Raw genomic sequence first — 12,772 nt, 5'->3', positions numbered from 1 at the left:
ATTAAGAATACTTCCTGGTTACATTAATGGTATTACCAGTTATGTTTTATTTATAAATATTAATTGTTTATAATTCATAAGATATAAAAAAGTATTCATTAATAATTTCAAAAGTCAAAACCTCAAATATTTTAAAAACAATTTCTGTGTGTGTACTTGTACAACAAATTTTCACCAAACTAGGTATTTTATTAAAGTGAAAAAAAAAACAACCTGAGAATTCTTGATCCTGTATTTAAGTATATAATATGGATTACATTTAGTACAATGAAAGCGGTCTTGAAACCGATGTATTGAGAATACATACTATATATATATTACGGTAATGGGTATTCATGCAGTATGTAACATACGAGATACTGTCCATTGTATTGTTAACAGGTTTTTGATATTTATTTTATTGGTAAACCGTTACTTATATTTTTACAATACATTTAAGACAATTACGATATAGGAAAAAAAAAAACTTTCAATATATCAAGTAACAAAATTGAGTATCTATATTAATCATAGATGGTTGACTGTAGTATATATGTATATATACTATACATGCCAAAGTGGTCAAAAGATAATTTTATTTTTAAATTATAAATGTGTTGTATAACCCAATAGTTTTTTGCATAATGTATTTTAAGTATAAAAGGTGTTTTTTTTTTAAATTTACAATCATATATTATCAGTTCATTTTGTGATTTTCAGATCATGTATAATTTAAATATCGCTGTGTAGTATGTTGATGGAAAAATGTAATTAATTGTATATCTTTTTATGTTTTATCTTTTCTTAAATGATAGTCCATAATAATTTAAGAATTTATTATTGAATCATTTGAAACAATAGTTTCTTATTTACGTTTATTTTAAGTAAAAAGGAAATGTTTTGAAAAATTGTGGTTCACTTCAGCTGCTTTATTGATAAAAAATGAATATTGTGTTCTACATTTCAAATTTCAATTAAGTATCTACATAACAATTTTTTGAAGAAATCCTAAAGTGTACTAAATTTTTAATTTATAAAGCTTATAATTTTCAACACAATTGACAAGAACAATTATTCTTGCGATTAAAAAAATGTTGAAAATGTGCTACTAAAGTATATTAATTATTGGCTCAGTTCCTTTTATACAGAAGCCAAAAATACTTAAGCTTTTATACATTGCTCTACTGACCGAAAATAATAATCAAATCAAAATAAATGTATAAATTAACTTTTTCTGATTTTCTTGTATTTATAAAGTTTATTTAGAGCGTATAATGAAATGTTATTTAAATATTGTACTCGTTATTTTTTTTTAAATAATATGATTTATTACACTTCTCGGTATCACGTTTATTGATTATTTTATATAATATTTTAAATCTTTTAATCTTTGTTAAATTATATAATTGATGAGTTATAAAACCAACAGAAGCAATTTTTTTAGAAAATCTATTTTCGCTAATCTTTAGTATTTAGAATATTATAAACTTTAAGATGATATTTATATTAACTATTTTTACCCGGTATTAATAACGCTTATTATTCAACAAATTAAATTAATTGAATTATATACTTCAAAACAATTATCTATGTATTGTTTAGGTATTTGGTATTATTTATGCTCTTATAAATTATAAATTCTTTATTAGTTTTTATAAACAAAGTAATTTACAACATATATTATTAAAAAGATAAGAAGAGCTCCGTAAAATTAAAACGTACTTGTCTTGTAAGATTGAAATTTGCGTAAATGCTGTGTACATATTAGTTTAACCTAACCTGCTGTGACAATAGAAAAAATTGACTTACTTTTTTCTAGTAAATCATTTTTGTATACTGAATATTGAAATCTCAAAAACTTTTATTAATTTTTTTTTCTTTATCACATTATCTACTATTTTTTTACGTGCGTTGTAAACAGTATATATAGTTATGTATTATATCACAGCGATTGCATTTTAGAGATTGCCTATATGTCATTCATACAAAATACACATTTTTTCTGAATATATTATAAGTAGAGGTATATTATTTCTAAAACTATAATGTGTGATGTACTGATGTGTATATTATAATATTATCAATTACTAATAGTTGAGTATTGATTAGTAGTTAGTATGATAGATGTATGTTTTTGTCGTTGTCTTATAACTAATATATATTACAAAACTTTTTACTTTTTAAACTTATTATTCTTTTAATTTTATTAATCTTAATTGTGTTTAAAATTCACATCGGATCATACTTAACCTAATCTAATTTAGAAACACGGCTTTGAATATTTTAATAGAAACCTTCAAAATTATTAACTTTATCGACAGAATACTTTATACATGTAGGGCCTATAATTATTAATTATTACATAATATATGTGTGTATTATACTAATTCAACAATCGATATTATATTTACTTTATAGTCTAGAGTGCATATTGAAGCCCCAAAAACCGTATGATATAATATTGAACGTGTAAAAACATAATACTGTTAAGTCCAAACATATTTTGGATAATTAAATAATATGGTCGAATAAGTTGTGTAGCATATTATACTGTAAAACGCTATCCAATGAAATGCACATTTTTTACTACAAGACTAGACTTAACCGAGAATCGCAAGTATATATTTACTATAACACTGTTTTATACTTGTTTTGAAAATGTAATAAAACCATGGCATATTGATTATTTTCAAAATAAAGTAACTGATAGTAATTTTAAATAGTTAAACTATTTAAATAATATTATTTTATGGCCTTAATACATATAAAATAGATACTTTGATATATTTTTAGATTCTGTCAATTCTGCAATGTGGTGGGTAAAATAATATTATGATAACATGAATGCTTGAATAACAATTTATCATCGCATGGAATTTTTTAATTTTCATAATTTATAAGTGTATTATAGTGTAGGTGTATTATATATATAATAAGTAGAGACTATATATTCTTTGATAAGCCACTAACAGCCTTAAAAACATGATAGAATTACTGTTTACCACTCATATTAAAATAATATCTTTGTTTGTTTTATATTCTAGTTAAATTTGCTGATTCTAGGTTAAAGTTTTATATATTTTTTTATTTTATTGAGTAAGAGGGTTATCACGTATCTTATATAATATAAAATATAAACAGTACCATCAACAAATAAATAATTCTAATCGTTGTTTCAGTCTTATATAAAAGCTTATAATTTGATTAGGTTGTAGCTCGTAGGTTACCCATCAACAGACTCCAATATAATACATGTACTCGTATATTGTATGTATTTAAAATAAATCATAGTAATAAAATTGTCTAGTTATAATATTGTACAACGAAATAATAATATTGCAGTTTAAAAAATATACGTTTGACATTAATAAATATATATTAACTATTATAGGAAGCTTTAATAATTTAAAGATGAAAATATAACATAACAATACATTACCTTACAACAAACAGTATAAGGAACAAGAAAACTACTTTATAAGTGTCAATAAATTAATTTTTTTTTTATTTAACATATAGATAGTTGATCTATATGTCTGTGTTTACTATGGAATGGTACATTTTTGAAAAAAAACTAAACAAAGCACATGCAAACATATGATTTTCTTATAATTATAATTAATATATTTTATGATATTGAAACTTAAATAAAGTATCAACTAGTGGAGATACAGATATTTTAAATGGGCAAGAGTAAATTAAATTATAAATAAGAATTTTTCAGTCATTTTCATAAGTCTATAATGTATATTAAAAACACAAAGTAGTGGTATTAGATTAAACACCCAATCCTTTCTCCTACCATCGGTACATAACTGGTATCAACAAAAATTTTATTAGTGACTAAATTGATGTTTTAATTACGACTAACTGTATATGTGCTTCGTATTAAGCTCGTTATTATTAAATAAATCTGATGTGCAGTAGAATCACAATAATTTTTTGAAAATTATTATATACAACATTATTTATATATATAAATTATTAACAAAGAATATATAGTCTCTACTTATTTGTAAAGATACCCACTATTAAATAAAGAGTATTATTGTATGCGTCTTGTATTTACCAGATTCAAAATTAAACAATAATATTATGCTGATGTATTAGAAACAACACTCCGTGTTTATAAGTCAATAATTTCGTATATTGACTATTTTATTGATAAAATGTAAAAAACGACATGTAAATATAAAACCTAATGGCGTATTGGAGAATGAAACTTTTATTTTTCTTTATTTGTGCTTGTAAGTAGTATATAAATATGCATTAATTCATAATGCATCGACCTTTGCTGCTGCAAATAATAAATATTTACATTACTGCGTAGACCACGTGGTCCCTACAAGACATGTCACGCACGTGGCCTTTGTTGTATAAATATTATTTTTATCCATATTCGTAATTACCGTGTAGATAATTTTAAAAATATATAGCTAGTCGTGGGATGAAATCTTTAAACAATAATTACATATTATTACTTATATGTATACACACTACCTACTAATTTATTTATAATTATGTCATTGTATCGATAACATTCGTACCAATATATTATATTAAAATTAAACAGAGAACTTATAGTCTGAGTGCTAGATGAGGTATAGAATGAATGTATTATTTTTTCTAAAACTATTATTCCTATTCTCATTCTTGATTGGGAGGAAGGCATACTGTGATTTTATACACTACAGCTCTGTGATAATTATTTTAGGTCCCGGCTGAAATATGAGACGATAAAATAATGGAACGTCGCTCGTGATTGTTGAATTGACGCGTTTCGTTGCGAAGGAGTTGATGATTGCTTATAATGCTCGAAATCTAGGCTCGGAAATAGCGTAGGTCCCTACGTGTGTTATCCGTAAGTTGATGTATCGCACGTGCATTTATCATGTAGAATTCCCTAATTCGCTAATTATAATATTTTATCTCATTGCGTTGTTATAGAATAAAAAAAAAAAATTTATTTATCATTGACAACTGATCGTGTCAACGGCGTAGGCATATTATAATAATGTATAAAACCACAATGTTAACCTAATCACGTGCGTAATATTATACCCTAACTATATACATTGTGGTAGTAATTTTTTATCTCATGCACACTGCACAGATAATTACTTGCGAAATGGCCTTGGCGACGACCCACAATTATAGAACGCCTTACTAGTCCTTCAACTTGTCCGGACCATCAGAAATATATCACCTACGCCAGAGGTATCTTCACCTAAGCATAATAATACGCATTATAATAGCGGTTATTGTACGCATGTGACCCATTATTATACAGGACCATTCTTTTGATACCAACTAGCTCATTATTATATATATCAAAATATTTTAATAATTTAAATTAATTTTTTGAATGTTGTAGTGATTTATCGACGCAAATAATTGGCTGTCAAATGTCATCATATTGTTTCTATTGTTATTAACTGTGATTTTTTGTCTATTTATATTTATATATCTGTGGACACTGTGATTATACCACGTGCACGCCGACACACTCTTTATATATTATAATAATACAATATAATATCTAACATAAAATAAATTGATGCTCAAAATACGATTTTTCGTTTATCCACCCGAAATAAAATTCAAAATAAATACTATTTGTTAGATAAAAAAAAGTAGCTATTTTCATAATATCTTGTTATTATAATATTGTTAGGTATAAGAAGTGACAAGGAATTTAAAATGGAAAACGAGATTGTACGCGATAAATATTGTCATTAAGCACCACGTATACGTGATGTGTAACACTCGCGTAATGTCTTCAGATAATATTAATTATTTTAATAATATTTTAATCATTTACATATTATATGACGATGACAACGAAATTGCGTTATCACGCATATAGCTCGTGTCAAAGGCCGTTTCATAATGCGTTCATAATCGGTGCGACAACGATGACGTTTTGGGGTGGTGTGCTCAGTCTTACGCGAATTGCCGATTTGTAGAGTCCGTATAAATTTACCGAACGTTTTGTTTTACAGGTTGTGTCTTGATTATCACTGCAAAGACGCTGCACATTTCCAACTGGTACAGTGGCCGCATAATAAAGTCGCACCACTAAATTAAAAAGTTGGGGCACTCAATTCAGCGCGAAAAGAGGCAATCCATTTGAACCGCAACCATGGTGAGTTTTTTTTATTAATTAATTTATAATTACTTTTATATAAGCTGAGTTCTCTGTATTTAATCATTATACGTACACCGTGGTTGGCATTGTTATAATTTTATTTGAATTGTAAATATTTAATGTGTTACTTTTTTTAAAAATAATGTGTCTCATTTTTACTTGATATTTTTCTAAAGTTGATTTTTTTATGGGATTTTATTAGACTTCTAAATAGGTATTAAATAATGAACCAACAGTTTTATATTTTAAAAGAATTTATAAAATTTAAATTAGAGGTTTGAAGATGTATGGACCATTCTATGAAATTATGGTGCACTATTCAACCCATCAACAAGAAATAAAGTTGACACAATTTATCCATTTTTTTATCGGACAATTACATGTCTTTATCAATTGCGTATAAGTTTATGTTAAAACCATAATTTTTAACACTCAACATTCCGTATCTCGATAAATATTTTTGAAAAAAAAAAATGGTTTTTATAATTAATTGTACGTGTAAGTGTATAATTTTATGTACTACATTTCCCTATCATCATATCACTTTACTTCTCTTTTAATTAAACTTAAATGCTGATAAATAAGAATCTATTACTGATTAATTTCATCACTTATTGATATTGGTTTTTAAAAATGTCGATGTTTATTTAAGTATTTTGTTTTTGATTTATAAATTAAAAGTATACACCAAGCATATCTCTATTAAATATACACGTACGTTTCATTAGTGGCCTAACCAAATTATAAACTACACAGCATTAGATCATAGGTACAATTAGGATAAATTTATTTCATTTAATAATATATCTAATTTATATAGCTTTATGGAGGATTGGAATGTGTTATTATTACAGTAATTATTATAAGATCAATTATTTTCCACATATTCTTTCTATATAGGTAATAGGTTATCGCAAACATTTTTTTATTTTTATACTTTAAATGTCTATTTTTATTTTATAGATGATCGATTTAATATTTTAATATAGATAGATAATTCGTAATTGTGTTACAATTAATTATTGTTTATTATCTCCTGACCCTTGTTAATGATTTTATTTTTTATACCGAATATCCATTTATGCAATTGCATTTTAACTAATATTCTTAAAACGTAGTAAGAAAATTTATATGTGCAGTACTGCAGTCTGTAATATACTAATATGGACTTTATATCATGTGCCTATTGCTAAATTTTTATTTGAGTTTTTTTGTGATTCAATTAATCAAAAATGTGTAATTAGAATAAATAAAATTTAATAATAGATTAGAAAACAAAATTATTCAAAAATAACATTAAGATTAGAAAATAAACTCCGGGAAAAAAGTATCAATTTTTTAATTATTCAAATAGCACTATCGGTTTATGATAAAACTATATATATATATAATGATCACATATTAGTGTATATTATAATTTTTGAAATATGTTGATAAATTTAGAACCTAGCATATAATTTTTTTTCAAATATCTTTGTTATACAAGACTAGTACATTTTTACTTAAAGTGTAATCTATGTTACATATAATGTTTTAGTTATAGTTTATACCTCGAAAGACGACTCATTCATTGGCATTTATGGTATTGTTCACATCCCAAGTCCTAATTTCATCGATTGTCCCAATACCACACTATTCCTATTATTATTATATTTAAGCATTTTAAGTCAAGTTGAAATTAAATATATTAGAAGATCTCTATATATCCCTATATCCCTATATATATATGTGGTTTTTCGTTGGTTTTAGTATAATGTAGTTAAACAAATTGATTTATTCTGAAACAAATCTTCGATAATTTGTACGAATACAAATTTCTTATTTTCAAAAATATTATTATTTATTTCAAAGAAAATCTCGTATAACCATTTTACTATCATAATAGTTTGTTTCAACTTCCAAAATTTAATATAAGGTCCAAATGTCTTTGTAGTTTTTTAATTCCTTCTGAACTGTGGCAAATATAGATTAATTTTTTCGTTTGTAAGAATAGGGAAAAATAAAGAATAATATAAAATTAATTTTAGATAAATAATTTATAACGAAAAAATTATATATTTTATTCATTTTAGATATTAATTTATATCTATGAATATAATATGTTATAATATTATTATAATATTTTTTTTAAATTTTGTTTATCACTATAATTACTACTTACGATTCATTCTATACAGGAATAAGTATTAATATGTTATATTGTAAGTAATAAATATTATAATCCATTAAGTTCTAATACTAAAAAATCTAAAGCTCTATTAAATTCACTACTGCCCTCCGATACGTTTAATCCGTGTAGACTATTGATGGATTATAATTTTATTATAGTAGTTAAGTACATCGGTGTACTGTACAGAACAATAAAGCGTGGACAACGCAAGGGATATTTAACAATACATAATTCCGATAATTAGGGTATCTATTTTTAGATTGAGTATACAGTTGTCCGTCTGTGTTCGTGTCGCACCACGTAACCGTTTTTTTTTTTTAATCATATATGATATTTATACTTACCTATGCCGAGTATATTATACCTAAATGTTAGTTAAAAAATATCTCATTATTATAGACCTGCACACATGCATCGTTTTTTTTTTTTTTAAATGTTTAATATTATAGATAAAGCACGTTTCTGCAAATATCTCTCTTGTCCAAGCACATTTTTCGGGGTTTAAAATAACGACGGACGAGGATCTGCGTACAGTCGCAGTTAATTTGCGGCCGTCATAGTAAAAGTAGCAACGTCGTGAAAAAAAATTATAAAAAATTATTTTTAATTCTGGGCCGCCTTAGACACAGTAATTTATAATTACCCATAACTTGCACTCTATCGGCGATCGACAGGCAAACGGTACCCATACTCCATACTCGCATTCCTCCAGTGTATATTCCACGAAATCTTCAATCATCGCGCGACGAGTCTTCTGTGTTGTTACATACTCTCCAGTAAGTAATTACACATTACACTTTATACGCAAGAGACATTTATATGTATATATAGGTTGAAACTCCATTTAGGGAAGAAGTATTTTTTTCCGTTCATTTCTCTTACATCCGCCTTACAAAACGATGTAATTGCGTACAAAATACAATATCGTATCACCACCGACTATACATATATATTTAATGTATATAATATATAATTAATTTGTATATATGAAATATATTTTAGTGTCTGTCTGGTCGCGTAAGAGTGTGTACCTATTCACTACGCCTATAGAGTTTATTTTTAAAGACGTTTCAATTTCTTGTGGGCCAAATAACTTGTCAGCGATCCACTTTTTTCCTCGCTCTCTCTTTGTCACTTCCTCAGTCAGGTCCCGGCGTCCCTTGAATATATTGCTGTCTCGCGGTGTACGGATATTTGTGTAATTTATAGAACATAAAATATTGTAATAATAATAATTGTGCCGAAGACGCACTCTAAATACCCTGCAGTGTAAAATATTTTTATTAATTATAAATTCTCGAAGAATAAGCAAATACAGGGGTCGTTGTTCGAATTTCAGGGTTCCCAAGGAGAAGAACCGGAACTTCAGACGTTCCTTTTGGACGAAAAGTCCAAGATGAAAGAAGTACCGCAAAACAAGTAAGTTTTATTGATAATTTTTCTATTCGTAAGTTCTTTTTTTCTTTCTCGAAACGTTTGAATCAAAGAAAGAGATCTTGGTTTACATAATATATAATTTAGCTAAAAAAAATGTAAATCGATGGTTGGTAGGTATATTATAAATTTAGACGTGGGATAAAAAAGTATGTGAATCGTGTAACTCGCGGATACATATCACTCACTATTCTTTTAACGATTATTTATGAATGGCATTTTTATTTTTAATATCCACGAACATTTTTTTTTAATTTTAATTTTAAAATTTAATTAATTTCAAAAATTAAAATTTTTTTAATACTTGATATTTTATTATTTGGCGCGTTATAATGTTATATACAAGGTGATTTTTCAATCAAGCTCACTCTAAATTTTGTTTTAATTATCATTTATTTATTTAAATTCTAATTTTATTCATTTATATAAGTATAAATAAAGACTTTTTTTTATAATTTGTATTTGAAAAATTTAATACATATAAATTTAAATTTGGACATGACGTTTTCGATTTGTTAAACTTTGTGTACCAAGGATAATATTCTACGATAACTAGAAGATAAGGCGGTCGTGATGATTTGATATTTTAATTGTTATTATTAATATTATATTTAATCAATATTAAATATAATTATGTAAATTCGTCATAAAAGACTATTATTCTTATAATACAATAAGTTTAGTAATTTAGAATATTATTGGTAGAATTTTGATTTATATACATTAATATTTCAAGAAAAAAAATATTCTACTGAGCAATTAACTTATAAAAGAGAAGCCATCATTTGATTATAAGAACATTGCATTGTCTTAAGACACTCCTTAAATGATATAAAAATCTAAGAGATAAAATTTAACCTAACTTATTTTAAAATATGGTTCTTGAGTAAACTTAAAAATATTATAAATCGGAATTAGAACGATTAAATGATAAAAATTGGTTGAGCATGCTTAGTGAATCGTTCTGTATATGTAGTATATTCGTATTTTTTTTTTGTCCAGAAACGTGGCGCCTGGCAAGAGACGCCGTTGTTAATTATTAGTTTTAAAAAGCGTGCGCTTTGAACTCTGAACCGATATAAATATGTAATAATTGCGTACGATTTCGATGCCAGCGGTGTGCTGTACATTGATAATTATTTAGGTCCCACATACATATTATAAAAAATATATAATATAAAATGATTTATTTCGTTTGAAAGTATCGATATGTGGATTCGATTACTGTCAATTTGTAACCAGATATATTTCGCATGACCCCACCAAGTCATAGAGATTATAGAATATTACTCGTTTATTTTAAAAGGGTGAAAATGTGAAATGGTTTAACGTCGACCAATTTTGGAATTTTGGCATTCGACGTTCATTGCTCCGCTTGTCAAGGTCGCTGCTATAACCATATTTTGAATGTTATTTTCGCGTACCCTAGCAGGAATAATTTTATGATACCTACTGATAATAATACTAAAGTTTCACTGTCGTTATAGTCACATATTCGTATTGTAAGTAATACGTACGCGAGTCATCGAAATCGTATCTGTTTATGTAAAATTTTAGACGCTCTAAATATCTATGTTTTATCATTGTCATATTAATATTATTATTTATTGTTATTGTTTTTTGTTATTTATTTTGACCTGATTATGATGTTTAAACATAATAATCAACGCTTTTAAGACAACAGACGTTATTGTTATTGATGACTCATAAAGTAAACAACACGGAAAAACAGAAAAACATGACCGCTCATCTTGTGCAGTTAATAATATCTCTCTAGTTCTGCAATTATATTGTTATCTCAACGCTAAGAATATATCATTGTTTTATCACAAGTGTGAGCTATCGTGTTATGTGATTGTACTATTGTAGACATATAGTTACTAAATCCACCAAGATTTTGGCTCACGTTTTGGTATATGGATAATTATTGTTAACGGATGCGTTTATTGTAAATTTTAATTGTTAAAAATAATGTTGAGCCACCGTGCTACCGATAAATTATTTATTTTTAGTGTACAAAATTTATTGTAAAAAACTTTTTTCAAATATTGATCATTATATTTAATATTAGTTGATCTTGCACGCGTTACCTGTGGCATATTATGTTTGTGGATTTACTCATTTTTAAACTTTGTTAAATTTAAGCTACACAGAATTTTAAAATAGTCGTTTGAGTAGTTTCGACCAAATATATAAATCTAAAATTATGTACAATTATAATAATTATTTTATTTTATGAGATCAATGGTAACTCTATAAAAACAAAAAAAATATTTGTTTTCGTGAACCGACAACGTCATTATATCATTATTTGTATTACTACGAGGATAAAAAAATAATATACAAATACATATTGTTGAAATATATTTTAAAGATATGTATAATACGCGTCGTAAAATATTATGAGAAAATAGATTTTCATTATATTAACAACAATTACTTTTAGGTGATAAGTAATTATGTTATTGGTTTAATCATTAAGATAATTATTTTGTGGTGAAAATACATTGTTTCCTATAAATATAACTCGAACAAATAATTGTTTTATCCCGATAAATAATTTAAGTACCACTGCCATCATAAAAATGTTAGTTATTTTTCATTATAAAAATAAACAGTCGTCGTATTCGATACATATAATAATATATTCGTTTGATTAATTTGAAGAAATAGTCACAAATATAATATAATTTTTATTCGTCTATAATTGATTCGTAGGTAGAGTATGAACATTGAATATTTTACTTTGAAAATTTGTTATTGCTATAACCTTACAAAGAACCATAAGTCATAATATTATCTAGTTTTATATTTTTATTTTCATTTGTTACAAGTGTTTAATATTATTCAAAAAAGTTTTGGTATGGTTATCTAATGACCTATTAGTTTTCGTTTATTTTTAAATAAACTTTTATGTGGTTATAATTTATCACGATTCAATTAATAACTGAGAACAATGGTTTCGTGTATAGACGCCTTTTAAATATACGTTTATAAAACAAAACAATGAGACAAATTTTTATTGATAATATATTTATTTC

General features: G+C 25.6%; 1 protein-coding gene across 3 annotated transcripts in view; it reads left to right on the top strand.

Moving 5' to 3' along the window:
- Positions 1-12,772, top strand: part of LOC113553348 (proton-coupled amino acid transporter-like protein pathetic) — a 31,061-nt gene that overhangs the window by 13,706 nt on the left and 4,583 nt on the right. For 2 of the 3 annotated variants that reach the window (XM_026956646.1, XM_026956645.1), the window contains exons 2-3: positions 5,982-6,124; positions 9,637-9,716. In XM_026956646.1, the coding sequence (XP_026812447.1) occupies positions 6,122-6,124; positions 9,637-9,716 (83 nt within the window). In that variant the 5' untranslated portion in view covers positions 5,982-6,121. Of the gene's footprint in view, positions 1-5,981; positions 6,125-8,857; positions 9,074-9,636; positions 9,717-12,772 lie in introns of those variants that run through there. The other variant, XM_026956647.1, reaches the window with a different exon arrangement.

The sequence above is a fragment of the Rhopalosiphum maidis genome, chromosome 2 (assembly GCF_003676215.2).
Source record: "Rhopalosiphum maidis isolate BTI-1 chromosome 2, ASM367621v3, whole genome shotgun sequence".
Taxonomy (NCBI): Eukaryota; Metazoa; Arthropoda; class Insecta; order Hemiptera; family Aphididae; genus Rhopalosiphum; species Rhopalosiphum maidis.
Note: the sequence above shows the minus strand (reverse complement) of the source record. Positions and strands in the feature narration are given on the sequence as shown.